This window comes from Podarcis vaucheri, assembly GCF_965113315.1.
Source record: "Podarcis vaucheri genome assembly, chromosome: 11".
Lineage (NCBI taxonomy): Eukaryota > Metazoa > Chordata > Lepidosauria > Squamata > Lacertidae > Podarcis > Podarcis vaucheri.
The window spans coordinates 26,041,608-26,061,187 of record NC_138749.1 but is presented as its reverse complement, the minus strand read 5'-3'; the positions used below and the strand labels follow the sequence as shown (position 1 = coordinate 26,061,187).

The 19,580-nt window shown below is 43.3% G+C and overlaps 2 protein-coding genes across 4 annotated transcripts in view; one reads left to right on the top strand and one right to left on the bottom strand.

The window, feature by feature from the left end:
- Positions 1–8,976, bottom strand: part of IPO11 (importin 11) — a 72,115-nt gene extending 63,139 nt beyond the window's left edge. Inside the window, exons 1-2 of one of the 3 annotated variants that reach the window (XM_082241847.1) lie at positions 8,960–8,976; positions 3,814–3,957 (exon numbers count right to left, since the gene is read on the bottom strand). In XM_082241847.1, coding sequence (XP_082097973.1) covers positions 3,814–3,951 — 138 coding nt within the window. In that variant the 5' untranslated portion in view covers positions 3,952–3,957; positions 8,960–8,976. Of the gene's footprint in view, positions 1–3,813; positions 3,958–8,261; positions 8,895–8,959 lie in introns of those variants that run through there. The other 2 variants (XM_082241846.1, XM_082241845.1) reach the window with 2 other exon arrangements.
- A 203-nt stretch (positions 8,977–9,179) lies between these two features.
- On the top strand, positions 9,180–18,846 carry DIMT1 (DIM1 rRNA methyltransferase and ribosome maturation factor; the record flags this gene model as incomplete). Its single annotated transcript, XM_082242158.1, has 13 exons — positions 9,180–9,314; positions 9,488–9,638; positions 10,504–10,577; positions 11,859–11,945; positions 12,651–12,712; positions 12,804–12,897; positions 12,998–13,047; positions 14,555–14,678; positions 14,808–14,900; positions 16,031–16,095; positions 16,718–16,781; positions 16,904–17,010; positions 18,276–18,846. The coding sequence occupies 13 exons, from the start codon at positions 9,180–9,182 to the stop codon at positions 18,316–18,318; spliced, it is 1,149 nt and encodes a 382-aa protein (XP_082098284.1). The 3' UTR covers positions 18,319–18,846.
- Between the last annotated feature and the right edge of the window lie 734 nt (positions 18,847–19,580).

Genomic DNA, 19,580 nt, shown 5'->3' with positions numbered 1-19,580 from the left:
AGGTTTTAACAAAAGCAATATTGGATGTAATGTGATTTTAGTCATAATCTTTGACCAGGAAATACATAATCTGCTTTTACTTTTTAGCCTGACCCCCAGCAGAAGAATATGCAGAGTTTAAGCATTGTATATTTTTTTTTAATTTAAGTTGCTATAAGCCACTCAATACCTCTGGGAAGAGAATGTCTGAGAACATGGCATAGGCTGGGGAAAACAATGGAGAGCCCCAGTCTCTGCCTCATTCCTCACTCATATTACAGATGCCTACTGTAATTAATATCCAATCTACTGCAGTGGCATTTAAAAGGGCTGGGGGGACTCTATAATGGAAACCAATTCATACTGGATGTTGCCAAAGCAATAAGGCCAACACTTTCATTCCCTTCCTCATTCAACATCATCAACAAGCTGGTTTATGTTCTCTCCCGGCCATGATGTTTTAATGGACACAACACTGGACTATTTCCAAAAACTAGATCAACTACAAGCATCTCAGTGTGAAGTGGAATTTTCCCAGGCTGTAAGCTCTGCAGTGAAGCACTAGCTGCCTGTTGGCTTTTGAAGACACAGCAGTGTAGATGCCGCCTATGCATCCATCCACTATATAATCACACATGAGAAGGATGGAAACATCCCCCAGTTCTCATACAAGCAACCGCAAATAAATTCCTATCAAATGTGGCAAAAATAGGCCCAATATCCAACACTTTCAAAATCAGAAGGCAGAATTATCAAAAGATCATTAGTCTGCACATCAAAAGGAGAGAACATAGACATTATTCAGCAAAATGAGCAAGCTTTGTCAAACAAATTCAGAGGCCTGCTTCAGGCTACAGTACCTTGGCAGATTAAGCTCTCTTTCTCACACAGCCCCTTCAGCACAGTTGTCATTAAACTGGGAAGTCTCTTATTAACCACAGTTTCATGTTTCATTCAAACCGGGAAACTGTGGTTACTTGCTCCTGAACAAGCCAGGATCTTAAACCATGGTTTGAAGTTAAGATCCTGGCTCATAGCATTCAGTAATTAGTAACTGAGTAGGGCTGAGATCGCCACCATCCATTTCATCAATTGGCCTGACGAAATTTTAACAGAATTAAGGAGAGCATTGCTAACATTAGGATTCTTGCACACAGAGACCAAGTTAACACTTAAAATATGCTAGGGCTTCTGACTTTTCATGGTTAACTATAACCAAGCAACACACTGGTATATGCTGCCCAATTGCTCTCACTTCACTCTTCCCTTGGTATGAGTGGGAATAACAAACCATGAAGACTTGGCTACCTATTGCACCTAAATAAAGATCATAGTATACTAACAAGTCAAAGTCCATTAAAGCAACATGGCTTAAGGATGACTAGTAAATGGGGGATTGTTAGGCAGAAACAAGCCACAATCCCTGGTTTGGATGCAATGTAAAGTCAAGACTTCCTTGTTTATTTATATCCAATTTTCAAGGAGCAAGAAAGCAGCATGCACCAGCAGTTTATCATTATGTCTGCACGCAGTGAGGTGTGTGATTCTAAATTCTGTCTTTTATATAACATTGCTAAAAATTAATATTCCACGCCATCAGCTATCACATCAATAAATCATCTGTCCAAACTCTGTTTCCATCTTATGAAATGTGAGCCACGTTAAATTCTTATTCAATTAAATGAATTAACATAAGTAGCCTTGGGGCTGCTCTTAATTAGAAGAGGTAGAAAGACATTCAAATTTTAAGGTTTGAGGGCAAATTCAGCTTTGTTAATTGGAAACAAATAAATTCCCTTATTTGCTGGAAAGGACTTAGGTCAGATGTAAACTAGAAAAGCAAGTGTGCTTCCTTCCTCGCCTTCAGTTTTTGCAACTGTATGTTTCTGTTTCACACAAGGAGTATCTAAATATACAGGAAAGACTGGTCATGTTTGCACATAATGCTAAGACAGGATCGGCCAACCTAGTGCCCTCCAACAGTTTTGGGCTACAACTCCCATCAGCCCCAGCCAGGACACCAGTGTTAGCTGAGGCTGATGGAAGTTGTAGTCCAAAACAGCTGGAGGGTACCAGGTAGGCGAAGGCTGTGCAAGCAGCCAAATACTTCTGCTTCCCTCCTCCTTTCCAAAAGAGCTGAACTCAGCATTATGTCTGAACCTGAGACCACAGTTTGCTTTGGCAAACAAGCTGCAACCGCAAGCCAACTTGAAGCCATGGCCTTGACACTAGCTTAGCAGTAACGATGTGTCAGGGCAAAACAAGCCAGGAGCCTATGTTTTGATGCAACGCTAAGATACTCTCTGCATGGTCTGTGGACCCACTTGCAGAACAGAGGAGTGAAGCTGGAAAGCTCAGACTTTGTGCACTAACCCACACAGCGTTGTCTAACAAACCATGAGTTATGGTTTAGTTTTACATGCAAGCGGAGCCACTGCGCCACTTGCTATTAATGCTGATTTCAATCAACACCGCATCTGCTGACGAATGAACTTCTGAAGCCCACCGTTCTATTTCAGGTCTGGCTGGACATGCTCACTGCTGATCCCTAGATGAGGCAGGCATATTCTGAATTTCAAGGGGCGTAAAAGAAAGATACTGTTTTCAGACTTAAAATTATCCCCCCTTTGATATCTCTGTCAGTGAATGAGTGAGGTCCAAGCATCGTATATAGATATAATAGACATATGTAGAAATAATGCCGATATGTACTGAGCCACAATTCTATGCACACTTGCCCGGCAGTAAGCCCCACTGAAGACACTGGAACTTGCTTATGTGTAAACATGTACAGAATTGCACTGCTACCCACTCTCTTGTTCCTTAGCTTCAAGGCCCATGTAAGTCTTATCAAGGAATCATAGCAGCTGGAAGGGACCCAATGCTCATCCAGTCCAACCCTCTGAATTGCAGGAATCTCAGCTAAAGCACCAATGACGTGCATGCACACGAAAGCTCACACCAAGAATTAACTTAGTTGGTCTTTAAGGTGCTACTGGAAGGAATTTTTTATTTTGACTATGGCAGACCAACACAGCTACCTATCTGTAACTGCACCAATGACAGATAGCCATCCAGCCTCTGCTTAAAAACCTCCAAGAAAGAAGAGTCCACAACCTCTCAAGGTAGTCTGTTTCACTGCCCAACAGCTCTAACTGTCAGAAAGTTTTTCCATATGTTTAGTTGGAATCTCCTTTCTTGTAACTTGATGCCATTGGTTCGAGTCCTACCCTCCAGAGCAGGCGAAAATAAGCTTGTTCCCTTTTCCATGTGACAGCCCTTAAGATATCTGGAGATGGCTATCATATCTCCTCTCGGTCTCCTCTTTTCCAGGCTAAACATACCCAGCCTTGAAGACGAGGAAGAAGGGATGGTGCCATATTGAGTGGAGAGGTAAAGGAAAGAGAAGTACCGAGCCCCCTTGCCTGTGACTGTGTCAGCCTCAAACCTTACAATAAGTTAGGGAGCTTCCCATCACCCACTTCCTATCCAGTCCACAAATGGCAGGCATTTAACGGTTACTTATAATTGCTCCAAATCAGCAGGAGTGGACTGCAGGTATCCTGCAAATCTACAAAAACAAATAATTAAATTCTGCATCTCAGTTGGTGGACCTTGAGGTTCTAGTAAAAAGACAAAATAGCTTCCATAAGCCCTAATGTCTACCTTCCTCAATGCTAAAACTCTGCTGAAAATTTTTTAACTGCTACAAGAAACAGCACCTTTGCCTTTAAAAAAAATACATTGGGATGAGCAATATATATCTTGACCAAGAAAGAAGTCAGAGGAGTGAAGGGGGGGGGGGAAAGGAAGCAATAATGACTTAAGACTTACCAACAATACTGAATAGAACCCTGGTTGTGTCTCCCACTGTTTCAGTTGTTCTTCGGCTGGTTTCAGCACAACGGTATCTTGACTGGTGGCTTGGGTCAAGACCTGAAGAACAATGCTACTGGCACTATTGAGATCCATGAAAATCTGTCAAAGATATTTCAAGAGAAACCCACTGGCATAAGTATATACACTATTTAAGTATTCTATATTGCAGCATTCAAAATTCGCCAGGCACAATTTGCACCTGACTATTGACTACTTGCAACCAAGTGAAGCTGTCTTGGCACCAGGATAGTTGCTTGATGTCTCCACCCTCTGGAGGTGAATGCCTGGGGATCCCTGGATCTCGACTGTTTTCACACACTAGCAACATATCCTGTAGAATTCTATCCGTGATATCTTATCAACACAATTAGAATAAATTTCAGGAACCAAAAAGTCATACTGAAAAATACAATTTTCAAGTTGTCTTGCCCAAAAATGGCAACTAGGTATTCCTGTTTGGTGACTAACCCTAGTTTAAGGAGCTATTTGCTGCCTAGCTTATATATCTGAGTTTCTATATGGCAACTTCACCTGTTACTGTATTTGGAAATTTAAGTATTCACTGAACCCAAGATTTTAAATCAATATTTAATTGAACCACTATATATCATATGAAGACTGAGAATATAGAGCAAAAGCCAACATTAGACATGATTACTGTAGACTTGTTGAAATCCATGGATACATGTATGATACTGCTTTAAATGTAAGGTACAGATGGGGCATTGGTTTAATTCCACAAAGACAAATAATACGTGCAATTTTTTAGAACTGGAGTCACACATATTAAAGAGAAAATAAGCAAATGATTCAAGTTTCCCTCGCAGCAAGAAGCCTCTGAAACACTGAAACATCCTGCACCACTTACGGTAACACTTCTCTGCCATTCCATGAAATGTTCAAGGTGGCTAACAAATATGAAAAGCATTTACAAATACCAATAATTTTTTTAAAAAATGCTCTTCTCCAAAGCACAATACACAGAGCAAAAACTGAATCAGAAGCAGCTGTCTCAACTCCAAAAACAACAAACAGAAATCTTACCCATTTATACAATTACAATATCAAATGCTTTCCCTGTTCCATTTTCTTAAGGAAACTACAGTGGTACCTCTGGTTACATACTTAACTCGTTCCAGAGGTCCGTTCTTAACCTGAAACTGTTCTTAACCTGAAGCACCACTTTAGCTAATGGGGCCTCCCACTGCCACTGCGCGATTTTGGTTCTCATCCTGAAGCAAAGTTCTTAACCCGAAGTACTATTTCTGGGTTAGCGGAGTCTGTAACCTGAAGTGTCTGTAACCTGAAGCGTCTGTAACCTGAACCGTATATAACCCGAGGTACAACTGTAGTTCCATTTATAATTTCTCAGCTCCCAATCTGCTCTCAAAATGTTCTACGTTTCATTGAAAGCCTGGACTGTAGAACTTCAGCATTAAACACACAGAAGGAGGCATTTTCCAGGCATATTTGCATTCTTTTAGGCATCTGTTTCAGCGTGCACAAAAAAGCAATTCTGCTGAACAGATAATTGTAATTAGTTATTTTTCACAGAACATAAATTTGTTCTCAAAAGCCTTCCCCTTTTTAAATGTGAATTACAGCGACCCAACTATCTGATTAAAAATAAACAGAAATAACAGAACCTCAATGTTTCATTAGCAAGATTGCAAAAATACAACTATGTCAAATTTAGAAGGGGAAACAATTTTAGCATAAATAAAAGTAAACTGGGAAGCAAACAAAACTGTTCTACTAGGCTCACAATGTATACAAAAGGTAAACATTTACAGAGAACTATTCAAAAAAGTTATGCAAGCTTTCTTATTTATACCTCTATACTGCTGAAGCAAGTACTACCTGAGTTCAATGAGGTGTATTCTCAGGTGACTATGAACACATTTGCAGTTCTGTGTCCTGATCCGCAGGCCCAAAGTAGCTTGGTGCAGGGATACAAAAGGATGTAAAAAAATGCCAGAATGGCCAGTTCTAGTGCTTTATTAAAGAAAGTTGTAAACTTACACAACACAGCCTGCAGAGCCCTGCTGTCCTTACAGACTCAGAGCTGAGGCAGAAGCAGCAAGCTTTGTCCTTGAGATGTTAATATGTTAAGCTTATACACAAAGCAATGGAGTGGGGGCAGGGAATGAAGTATAATATTTGCATTAGCAGCACCAAAGTAACTTCCCCGGGGTGCAAGCCTGGGCAGTGTAGATGGAGGTCCTGAGCTGCCCAGATGACGAGATCCCCCTCTTGGTCTCACCCCTGCTCAGGCTGCACAGAAAAAGCATTTGGGTTCCTGAAATTCATTCTGATTGTGCCGATAAAATATAATAGATAGAATTCTACAGGATACGGTAAAAGTGTGAAAGCAGTCATGATCCAATGCATGCATCCCCAGATGGTGGAGATGTCGGGCATCATCCTGGCATGCAGGCATCTTCACTTGATTGCAAGTGGTCAATAGCCAGGTGCCAAATGCGCCTAGCACCTGGCTAATTTCAAACACAACTCTTTTCCACATACATATCTGAGTTCTCAATCATGCTATTATATTGCAATTCTGCACACCATGTCTCTAGTGTTAGAGTCATCATGTCTTCTGAAAAGTACAGTTTCAGAGAGGTCAATGAGACTCACTTCCAGTTAAGTGGGGATAGGATTGCAGCTTAAGTGATTTGGGGTATAGTCTTAACACCTAGTTACATGGAAGAAAGCTCCACTAATTTCAATAGGACTTACTTCTGAGTAGACATAATTAGGATTGCACTGTGAATAAGGACTTGCTCATAGAGAAATAAAAATGCAGCACTGACAAAATTTACCACCATAGTGTGTCCTCAATATAAAGTTGAAATATAACTATAACAGAAAACAATAACAATTCAGTGCTCAGGCAAAGCAAATCTTCAAAAATGAGCAGCTGAATGGGAAAACAGAGAACTTACAGGAGAAGGAGCCCTTGGAGTATACTTGGTTGTCAAAAAAACTAGCCAGTTTTTAAATTGCAAAAAAAAAGAAAAATGTTTTTAAAAAGACCAAATTCCTAGTTCTGTAAATAATTCTGAATTGCATCTATAATCCTATTAATGCTCTACACTCAGGTAGAAGCATAACTGGCCCTATAAAATGTTTGAAGACATCTGTTTGCTTGTTGGTTAATGTTTAATGAACAATTCACTGAGATGCGTATTTTAGGATTTAAGGAAAGAGCACATGAATAAAAGGCAAATGCTAGTAATAAAAATACTACCCAAAAGCATCATTTATATAAGGTCAAGAGAAAAATGTTTAACAATTCTACCCACTGAAAATGCAATAGGCTCTGCTTCCCCAGTGACAGTTATTCTTCTGCAGCCCAGTCTATTCCAGAAACAATCCCATGCACATAAGCCTGTGTGACCCAGTGAACAGTATTGTCACTGGACATGTCCCCTTAATTTGGAAAGGTCATGATTTCAAAGAGAAGGTGCTACTACAAAAAAAATCAGTCCCTCCCCTTCATTGCCCAGAAACTGAACTCTGCAGGTTCTTGGGAGAAGGACCATAGCCCAGTGGTAGGGCATAAGTCTTGCACGCAGAAGGTTCAATCTCTGCTGACTCCAGGTACATAAAAAGCTGGTTTATACACAGTCAGGCTACTGGTGCATCTGACTCAGCGCTGCCTACACTGAATGGCAACAGCTCTCCAGGGCAAGAGATACTGGGAACTGAACCTGGGACCTTCTGCATGCAAAGCAAATGCTCTGCTACTGAACTATGGCTTCCCCCTTGCCTCCCAAAGGTCCTGCATGAAACACTGGAGAACCTCTGCCAGTCAAAGTCGACAATGCTGAGCTAGGAGGAACTCCCCTATGAGGAAAAGCTACAATGCTTTAGTGAAAAGATGAGAAGTGACACCACAGAAGTTTATAAAATTATGCATGGCATGGAGGAAGTGGATAGAGAAAAGATTTTCTCTCTCTCTCTCATAACATGGGAACTTGTGGACATCCATTGAAGCTGAACGTTGGACAGATTACAGAAAGCACTTCTTCAAGCAGTGTATAGTTACACGGCAGAACTCTCTCCCACAGGAGGCCGTGGGATGGCTTAAAAAAAATAATAGACAAATGCATGGAGTATAAGGCTAGCAGTGCCTCCACCATCAATTCCAGAATAGCGGTTGCTGGAAATCGCAGGAGGGGGGGGGGTGGAAGCTGCTCTTGTGAGCTCTGGTTCTATTTGCGGGTTTCCCACAGGAATCTGGTCGGCCACTGTGAGAACAGGATGCCGGACTGGATGGACCGATGGCCAGATCCAACAGGCTCTTCGAACCTTTTTGCGGACCAACAGTGCAAGGGAGCTCTCAGCATTCACCAGACGACTTTAAGGCAGCAGGTCGACACGGAAGAAGCTCCTACCTGAGGACAGGTGCGACGGCCGTGTCCTCTTCTGCCACACTTGGCAGCCCTGCCTCACGGTCGTGACTCCCACCCTGATTTCTCCCCGCAGGTCGAGCGGCACAGGCAGCCCAATGTGTCCAGCCCAGACACAAGCCCCGCTTCCCCACTCTAGATCCTGAATGCGACCAAGTGCTCTGGACTCCCGAGCAGGGTGGGAAAGAGGACTCGCATCTGGTAGCCTCCGGGCTCCTCGCCTGCTCGAGGGATGGCAGGGCAGGCAAGCTGCCGGCCGTCGCCATCGCCGCCCCCTCATGCGAGTGGACCTGCCCGGAGTGGTGGGCCGGGGGAGGCTCGCTCTCTGTGGGGATGTGGCCCGCACGCGCGGCCCCGCTTCCTCCTGCCCAGGGCTGAGCTCCTTACCCGCGATCTCGGTCTCGCGCACGCGGATCCCACTTATTCCGAAGCTCGCGCCACTAGCCGGGGCTCTCACACCGTGCCAGGGCGAGGCGGCGCGGCCCACTGACGTCATCGCGGCTCGCCGCCGCCCTCGACTTCCCTGTTCCCTCCCCTCCCTCGGGTCGCCGTGGTTACCGAGGACTGCAAGCTGCTCGGGCGAGCGTGGGGCATTAAGTGGGAGAAGGGAAATTAAAATTAAAACTCGCCTGAAGGTCTATTCGAAACGGTAATTTAAGACAAGTGAATGCGTCCCTCTTTACCCTTTATATCTTTGGGAGAGAACTATACGGCGCTCGCATTTTATGGGGCGTTCTTCAGGCTGTGTGTCATCGACATCATCCCTAGTAGCTTTGGCCAGCTCCCCGACTTTCAGACGGGCAACCTGTTCGCCTGCTGCAGCAAAACCAGCACGAAGTCTTGCGGCACCTTAAAGATCAACAACTGTCCATTTACTGTCGTCCAGTTCCTGCACCAAGTGTGATGATCCTAACGTGCGCGTCACAGTCCCCTCTCCAGCCACGTGTAGTGAGGAGGTGGGCCGAGCTTTCAGCCACAATAAACGTGCTGCGTTTTTCGAGGTGCCACAAAGCTCTGCCACTGATTCTCCAGCACCAGGTGCCGTCTCAAGAAGGCGCCTAGGACCAATTTCTCGACCCACTTCCCACGGTCTATCATTTGCCTTATCTCTATGGGAGAGTCTTGATCGCGGGGCTTTTCGGGAAATGTAGTCGCCAGAAAGGCTTGGCTGCGTTCAGCCACTGAGTAGATAAAACTACTTGTCCCAGCAGGCAGTGCGCGTGACGGCTTCCTCCCCGGAACTCTCCGCGACAGCGAGGAAAGCAACGTGGGCTGGTGGGGGTCTGGCCGTGATACTGATCATGCCGAAGGTGAAGAAGCAGCCGCGCTCGAGGCAGCAGCGCCCAGAAGGAAAAGCGCCAGGTGAGAGGAGGAAAGACTCCAGCGGACGGAGACGGGAACTGACTTTTCCCAGGTTCCTTTCCTGGCTCCTGATCTTGCCACAGGGAGCAGGCGGTGCGGTGTAGTGGTTAGAGTGCCGCCGGACCGGGGTTCGGTTCCCTGCTGAGCCATCAATCTCACCGGGTGACGCTGGTCCAGAGTCCGCCGTCTCCCAGTCTAGCCCGGCCTCGCAAATTTGTTGCATCAGATCAAAGGGTGGCATAAAACGTGTACTAGATTAAAAACAGAGTTGTGAAGTAGTGGTTAGAAAGTCGGACTAAGATTAGGAAGGGACCCTGTTTTAAATCCTCGCTTAGCTACAAAGTGCGCCGAGTATCACTCGGCCAGTCGTGATCGCTCAGCCTCACCTACCTCGCAGGATTGCTGTGAAGGCAAAGGGTAGAAGGAGAACTTTATTATGACGTCCTGGAGGAAAGGTGGCATATAAATGCAAGTAAATTGGATTGCCACCTGTACCAGGCAGGGTAAGCTGTGTTGTTTGCTGCTTAGGCAGAAGCAAAACACTAGTTAGCTTAGCTGTTTAGAGCTTGGTGTTTATAACACCAGGGTCCCAGGCTTTATTAGCCACCTGTATACAGTATTCTTGCATTGCAGCGGTTCATACTAGATGACCCTTGCAGCTTCCTTGCAACTCTATGATTCCAGTTCTAAGATTCAACAGCTGGTCCTTCATGCACTCTTAAATTACAGATGGGAAGAGGTAGTGGATGTTTGACTTATGCTTTATAATAAAGTTGAAGACTATTAAATGCTGCAGTTCATTAACAAATATAAACAGCACTGTGATTAACTTTTTGTTTGTCTACTGTTTTGTTTTTACTAATAGGTATCAGGTTCAACACTGGACTCGGTCAACATATTTTGAAAAATCCCCTCATTGTTAACAGCATTATAGAAAAGGTAGGTAATATGCACTTTCGACACAAAGAGAAGTGTTTAAAGGTGAATGGCTAAGGCTGCAGTCCTATGCCCACTTACCTTTGAGTAAACCTCAGTGAAATCATTTGGCTCACTCCTAAGTAGACATGTATATGACTACACTGTGAAACACTATTGCTTGATTTCTAGAAATGAAGAACGATATTGAGAAGAACAATTAGACAGCATCAGTATGAAAATAATGAAGTACAGCTTCAAGTTTAACAACATTGGTGGTATTCAGCTAAGTTTTACTTGGAGCTTAGCCTCTGAAATTAATGAATATGACTAAGTTAAGTTCATTAATTTCAATACGTCTTCTCTGAATAAAACTCAGTTGAAGGCCACTCATTTAGTGTAAAATGGCTTAAAATGATTTGTGTGCCTGTGCCCCCAAATAATAAGTGAAACAGCTTGCAGCCTTACTATACAGAGGCTCAGGGGAAGGCTTGGTCAGATCCTGAGAACTCTGTGTAGGTCTCGAGTTGGGTATTTATGAACAGATGGTGTCCTCAAAAGCACCATCCACTTCAAAAATCACCTTGCTAGATGATGAGAACCTAATAAGGGTGGGAGAGTGGCTTAGATGGGATTGCTCTAAGGGTGGCTGCTTGTCTTCTCAACATGTTTGGTTGAAGACCTCACTCTAGGCCTTCCTACAAAAAGGCCAAGACAACTGACACCTTCAACTTCTTTCCTCCATGCCTATCATACAAAAGACTGTGGATGGGAGAAGGAAAAAAAAAAAAGCCAGAATGGTCGTGGTTGTCATTGAACCTCAATATTCTTCAGGTGTTGCCTCTCACGAGCCAGGCATGTAGTTGTGGTCAGTCCAGATCAGCATGAAGGTCTGTGGCTGACATGACAACTAGGTCTGCACACCAGGCTCTTCAACACCATGTGGAAGCCAAGGTGATGACTTCCCTTCTCATCGTCCTGATCCTCCTACAGACTACTGGATAAGAGCTACTTTAATGTCCCATCTGATATTGGCCTAGCTACCGTATCCTTCTGGTTACGTAAACTTCAGGTTGCGAACGCAGCAAATCCGGAAGTGTATACTTCTGGGTTTTGCCGTGTGCACATTCGCAGAAGCGCTCAATCGCGCTGCGTGTGTGCGCAGAAGTGTGCCTCCAGTTACCAAGTTTACGGGATGTGGCCGGGCCTCCGGAACGGATCCCGTTCATAACTGGAGGTACTACTGTACTTGCTGCTTTTCTAAAACCAGTTTTTCATGTAATTTCCATTGTTATTTACTTTCAGGCTTCCTTGTACCCTACTGATGTTGTTCTAGAAGTTGGTCCTGGCACTGGAAACATGACAGTAAAAATGTTAGAAAAAGTGAAAAAGGTAAAGAATTTCCAAGTAATAAAGATGTTCTTCTCTTTTTATTCACATTTGGCTACTGGGGGAGTTGGGAAGAGAACTGCACTATAGAGAGAACTCTTAGATCCTATGCTTGAGTTTGCTTTTCCCTTTTCCCTCATGTGTCACGTATTTTTGTGAGCCTGATGGTAACGATGGTTTTAGAATTTATTTTTGTAAGCCACTTAGAAAACCTTTAGGCTAAAGCACAGGGTATAAATGTTGTTACTCTGCAATGTGTGAAGAACATCCTCTTGTCTGTTCTGAATCTTCTACTATTCTAGTTGCTGGATTGGTGATAAAAATGTGTATCTTTTTGGCCAAACTGTGTCTTGTATTTCTTTATCCCCCTCTTTACAGATATGTTACTGAATTTTGTTTGGATTGTTTACTGAAATTGTCTTGGTTATAAATTTTCTTTATAGGCTTATTATAACATTTTCATCGGCAGATTTATAGAGTTTTGTTATCTGCTGAAATCAGTAGATTTGTTTTTTGTATGATGCAGTTAGCCACTTTGGGCTTCATTTCAGAGGGGAAATCAGATAAAATAAATGAAATGAAAATGCTTCTATAAAACACTTGATTCTTACCCAGCTCACGTTCCATCATGATTCTACATAGGTACAAAATCCTTCTACAATGTGTATGGATCATATACGCAGTCATTTGTATATGATTCTTTTTCAGGTAATTGCTTGTGAATTGGACGTCAAGCTTGCTGGTGAACTTCAGAAGAGAGTCCAGGGCACGTAAGTGCAAAAAGCGGTGGAATGACACTCTGTTTTTCGCCTAGAACCTGTCTTGGAAATGTATTAATGAAATAATTTTGCTTTGTCCCAGGCCTCTGGCTAACAAACTTGAAATAAAGATCGGAGATGTGTTGAAAAGTGACCTGCCCTTCTTTGATGCTTGTGTGGCTAACTTGCCTTATCAAGTAAGGGCAAAACCAACCGATTTGGGGAAAGGGCCAATATAATTTATGGCTTGCAGGAATAAATCTACCGGGAAATTAACACTTCTTTCTTTGTTTTCAGATTTCCTCCCCCTTTGTTTTTAAGCTACTGCTGCACCGGCCTTTCTTCAGGTACAACTATATTGTATCTAATAGATTTTAGGATTTTAGGTGCTTTTTACACATAATTACCGTATTGGCTCGAATATAAGCCACACCCGCAAATAAGCTGCACCTTTAAAATTCGGGGGGAGGGGGAGAGACAATACCCGAATATAAGCCACTCACTTAAAATTGGGTTACAGGCTGCAAAATGCCGCGGTTGGTAGAATTGTAACTCCGAGCCAGTTTAAGCCTTTGATCTTGCAAGCCCACAAAAGTTACTGTACAATCGCTAAAATCACAAATCACTATTCAATCGCTACAATTCCACAGGCACTCACACCCGTAAATGGCAAATGAACAGTCTCAAGCTCGCAAATTGGCAAGAAAGTTTTTTTTGTTCTGTTTTACCGTATGTCTGTTTCAGCAGCGATATCATAAAAGCCAATTTCTGTAAGGTCGCGAATTTAAGCCGCACTTTAACTTTTCACTGTCGGAATTTGGAAATAAAAGTGAGGCTTATATTCAGGCCAATACGGTAACTATGGAGAATGACTTGTATCCAGTGGTGTCTCTGCACTGGGCAGAGCAAACTTTGACTAACACAACAGGACTTCACCTTCCTCTCTGCAGACCCCACATGCTCTCCCTCACCCCAGTCTGCTCAAAAGGTGTTGGGGGGTCGGGGAGTGCAGGAAATGAAGAGGAAGGGAAAGTCCTGTTAAGCAAGAAGGAATCTACTCATGCGTTGTTGGTTTCAACCCAGTGCATTGGTATTAGCAACCAACTGATCTAGAAAACAAATGGTGAGCAATTTGTCAAGCTAGAATGCTAAAAACACTTTCATCTTTTACATTCGGAGTTATGATTAGTATGTCTAAGATGCAAGGAAGGTGTCTATGTGGATCGTGCACAAATAGCTGTTCTTGAAATCGAAACAGCTAAGCATTGTCACTTGACATCTCCCCACGGAGTCTGACATTTGGAGACTGAAGGTGATTGTCCTATTTTTGCCCTTCCATCCCATTTCCCAAGTTGACTTTTCATTAGAATTCACCTGCAAATCTTCATATGCATTGCAGTTCTCTCAAACAGTACTATTTGGGGGTGGGGACTAAAAACAATGATTGACAGAAAAAGATACATGTTTCTCCAATACAGGGTGGGGGGGTATAGATATTGACACAAAGTTTCTAGTTTTATCAGTAATTAACAGATATAAATCTGATGGAAGCAATTAATAAATACCTGATGTGCCAGTCAAATGAATCTCCATTGTTGTTGACATGTCAGGTATTTGTTTCTTGCCATAATATTGTCATCAGCTGCCTTAAACATAGCGAGGAGGCAGTAAATGAATAAAGGAAATGGTTTGAAATCAGGGTTTAATTAGAGCTTCTGTTACATTCACTGTTGTCTGTATCCTCTTAATAGTCATAATTGTACGTAGGCTATGGATGAACAAGTGTTGGCTAAGTTGTTGGTCTTGCTTAAAGGCTGTATGGCTCAATGCTTGCAACTCATTTTTAACTTCCAGGTGCGCAGTCCTCATGTTTCAAAGAGAATTTGCTCTTCGCTTGGTCGCAAAGCCAGGCTCTCCCTTATATTGCAGACTCTCTGTTAATACTCAGCTATTAGCTCGCGTCGATCATCTGATGAAGGTAAGGAAAATAAGCAATAGCAAAACTGGGTTTGTGGATCAAAGGCTAGGGTGGGCAAGCAAGCTTTTAAGAGGCTGAAAATTATTATTATTATTTTCCCTGAGAGCTAACTTTTATAATGATTAACAGGTAGGGAAAAATAATTTTAAACCGCCACCCAAAGTTGAATCCAGTGTTGTGAGAATAGAGCCAAGGAACCCTCCACCGCCAATCAATTTTCAGGTGAGACGCATCGATATTAATATAATTTGCATGAAAACATCTTTCGTAGTTAATGTGTAAAGGTCCTCAATGTATTGTTTTGAATATTCTCCTCAAGATAGTATTTAAACAACAGTTGAGCAACCATTGTTGTGAAGGTTGCCTAGCGTTTTACACCAGGGATGGGGCATCTGCGACCCTACAGATGTTTTTGGATTCCAGTTCCCTGCAGCCCTGCCCAACTTGGCCAGTGGTCAAGGATCATGGAAGTTAGAGTTCAATAGCAACCAGAGGGTCATGGGCTCCCCATCCCTGCTTTGCACCTTGTTAACATCAGTTACTAATAAGAAAGCAAGATGATGAGGTGGAAACTTCAGAGTGCACCTGAACCTTCTTCGGAGCATTATTTTGTGATTTGGAATGGTGTTGGCAAAACAAAGCTTAGCCTTTAGAGAGGAAAGAGGAGGGCTAATCTCTTCCTTGTGGTAAAATGGCAGCTTTCATTAGCTTGAATGAAAAGCCCTAACGGTGCTAAGCTTTGATGCCAAGGCTTCATAGTTTCCACTGAGGCTAAAGCAGAGTGGTACCTTGAAAACCAGAGTCCTCGTCAGCCTCTGTTCTACCTGTTGCGATATGTAAGTCTTTAAATATTGAGTATCCACGTAGAGACCTGTCAAAGTGTGCCTTGATTATACTGCATTTGAAAGCACATTCCTTGTGACTTGGGAGAAAATTGTAAAACCTGAATGGGGCTTTTCATAGTGGCTTCTCTCACGGGGTTAAACACATTCTGAATACCGCCATATCCTACTAGCAGGTAAATGGATGGGCAGCCTGTTGCTTGGACTACACCGCTCATCATCCCTGACGGTTGGCCATGTTGGCTGGTGCTGAGGGGATTTGAAGTCCAACAACTTCTGATAGGCCACAGGGTCTCTGTCCTTGATGCAGAATTTTGAAAACAGGCAGACACACAGCTAAACTGCAGATTGAAGAAGGAAAAAGAAGAGGCGAGATTGGGGTACTTGAGAGATGTATGGGAACCCAAACATAATGAAATGGGCAATGGGGAGGCGTGGTGGGTAGCAGGAGCTCTGTAAACTCCTCTGAAAAGGCTGCTTAAACAAAGTGTATTTTTAATTTTTATTCAGGAGTGGGATGGTCTACTAAGGATAGTCTTTGTCAGGAAAAACAAGACACTCGCTGCAGTTTTTAAGTAAGTTACCTCATATTGGAGGAAATGTTTGGTGTGCTGCAAGGCAGTCTCTTTCCTCCTGCAAGAGTCAACCGTTTCTCCTTGGCTGACTTGTTAATCATGCTCACCATTGTGGACTGAGACTGGGTGGGGTGTTATTCTTCTGGACCTTGGAAGAAGTGTGTGTGTTTCATGGACAATAGGAAGCACTAGGCCAGATGACTCGATTGCTAAGAATTGTCCTGTCACTCCATCTTTCATTAACTAAGAGCAGAGAATGGAGGGAGAAGGTGGTGGACCTAGCTTCTCAGCATTTTCTTCCATCTCAATCATTGTGGAAGAAGGGAGCTTGAGAGCCAAAAGTCACCAAGACAAATTAGAATGCACTCATGGATATATAGACTAGAGCAGAGTTTCCCAAATTTGAGTTTTTGGACTACAACACCCATCATCTCTAGCTAGCAGGACCAGTGGTCAGAGATGATGGGAATTGTAGTCCAAAACAGCTGGAGACAATCTGGTGCTCTCCAGAAGTTTTGGGCTCCAGCTGGAGGAAAATGGATTTGAAAAGGGAATTTTGTATTTGCCCACCCTCGTCCCGAAAGATCTATATGTCGTAACTTCTTCTTCTTCTTCTTCTCAGTTCAAATGCTGTGAAAAAGCTGCTGGAAAAGAATTATCGGATTCACTGTTCACAAAATAACTTGGTAAGCATTTCAAGCATTCTCCACCTCCCCCAAACAAGTTTCATGTAAGCATCAGTGTCTTGCTACTTGTTTGATACGTGCTGTATAAGCAAAATTCTCTGCTTTCTGTTTTGTATTGACAGGAAATTCCAGAAGATTTCAGCATTGGAAGTTTCATTCAGGGAATCCTAAAAGACTCTGGTTATGCAGAAAAACGTGCGCGAGTCATGGATATTGATGACTTCATCAGGTGAAGCCAAGGGCATTTCTTTCAAGCTTTGGTGCATTGCATGCTCTCCTTTAAACAGAGGCCTCCTATTTCCAAGATGAAAAGAAAAATAAGTGTGGAGGGCAGGGGTGGGAGAGATTCCCCTTGATACCTTAGATGCTTCTGCACTTTGCCTTCCTTGCAGTGTGTTACCAGTTGGGCAGGCTACTCTTCCTACCACACATGCAGTGTCAGAGGAAGTGCGCTTGGGACCGGTCCGCACACATGAATGACCCCAATGTGTAAATTGTACATCCTGGGGGTTGGGAAGGGAGCTTTTACGATTGTGCCTACTACTCTGCCACACTAGCTGCAAACAAGGCAGGCTGTTATTTTCCAAGCCCAGATGAGGGTAGCCAGCAGGTCTCCAACCCTTGGACAGTTAGGACAGGCTCTGGCAGATTGAGTGGACGAGACCAATAGTGCGTATAACAGTCAGAAAGGTGGTTTCTGCATGTGCTGTAGAGAGTAGTGAGGGGCAGATGGGGTACCTTTGGAGGTTGACAGGTGCCATCTGGGAGAAGGAAAACTCGTAACCATAAACTTCTTGCTGCCTTGCGGGATATCTTTGAGAGACTAAAAGGCTAAGTACACCCTACACAGATCCTGGGTGGTGACCCTAAGATGGTTGAATGTTGCCTTGTACACCTCCTTCCTGCAGCCAAGCTGGTGACAAATGTATATTTCTGCTTTCCTTTGGACCACATCAGCAAGGCTGAGAGGAGGGGTCTTGTCATCTGGTCCTTTGGACTGATGATTGTAGGAACGGCTGCCATCTTGGCCCAACCATAGAACTGGGCTGCAGTGATTTCAGCGGAGGAAAGGAGGACTAGGTGTTTTCTCCCAGGCTCCAAGCAGAAGCCAGAAATACTGGATGGTTCTTTACTGCTTCTGAAATCTTATACAAGCCCATATCCTAAATCTTGCCAACTGCTCTTAAATGATATCCCTACCTGCTTTTCCAATGCCAACTGGACTCCTTTGGGGGGGGGAGAGCAGGAACTGAATGACTAAACAAACAAAATTGCCACAGATCTTGTTCTGAGGGTAGCAGGAAGTAGGTGCGGTAGTGAAATTGGGAGTTTTAGAGTTATTGGTTCCAAGACTTCAGAAGCAGGAGCACAAAAAGAGGAGAGAACTTTCTCTTGCCTTGGAAACTGGACACAGAGGGACCCAGGATCACCTACAAGTGGCACTCTTAATGTCATATAAAATGTCAGTGAGAGATGAATATTTTCATTTTCTAGTGTTCTGCATGGCTTCAACGCAAAAGGCATCCACTTTTCCTAAAGGGAAGATGGAAGAGACGCTGAGCAGCAATGCTTTTGTAAGGATGAACTGAACTATCTAAAGGTGGTATCAGAATTTCACCTGAGATGATGTGTGCCATGCTGCACATGCACATCCAGCTGTTTAATTACCCCATTGGTGCAAAATGGGTTCTCAAGGACAACGCCAATCACCACCATGCCTTTGTTCTGCTCTGCTCCTTTTGGAGGTTTTTTTAAGAGAACGTATGTGATGCAGAGTGTAAACTCTCCAGCCATGTTTAGGGTCTCCTGAAATACACCTTTTAATTTTCTTATTGCATTGCCTAAGCCACAGTGACCACCCGCTCCCAACAAAAAGCACCCCAACCAAGAACAACTGTTATGTTTGATATTACAACCCAGATACTATTCCTTTATTAAAGAATTCATGATCCAAGATGTAAACTAGGTTCTCTTAATTGTCAAACCCACTCCTTAGATTTTGTTTGTGTGTCAAGTTCTGTAGTCATTCTTAGACGGTGCATTGCAATAAACAATGCTTTTTGTATCAGTGTTTTCCACAAACATTCAACATTTACAAGCACCTCAACTCTAAGCCACTGATCTGTGATGTGGTGGGTTGTGCACATTGGCTTCAAGACTCATCTCCATTTTGCTAGTTTCTTACCTGAAGTAGCATAAACTTACAAGTTTAGTAGATGTGTGTATGAGTTACATCAAGAGGTATCCATGCTCTTTCAGATTCCTAATGTGACCCCTGAATATGCAGTTTAGTAAAAGAAGATACAACTCCTTGAGGCTATGTATATCTGAATCAAGTCAAATGCAGGCAGCTTGTGGAAACCAATAACACAGTGCAACTTGATATTCCATCCATGGTTAAGAAAGAATTATAAATGAACAACCAGTCAGCTTGGTTCTTCCTTGTGGTAAGGAATTTGTGTAGAAACTGCATACAGTGGTACCTCTGGTTACGTACTTAATTCGTTCGGGAGGTCCGTTCTTAACCTGAAACTGTTCTTAACCTGAAGCACCACTTTGGCTAATGGGGCCGCCGGAAGCAAAGTTCTTAACCTGAGGTACTATTTCTAGGTTAGCGGAGTCTATAACCTGAAGCGTATGTAACCCAAGGTACCACTGTATAAGATTATCATGGCACCACCAGCATTTGATAGTCCTCATAGCTGGTCTTACATTTGACTAGTAAAATACCTCATTCCATTCCAATAAGTGATTTCAAGGCAGAATATTCACATGACAAGAGATAACTCCCCCTTTGGA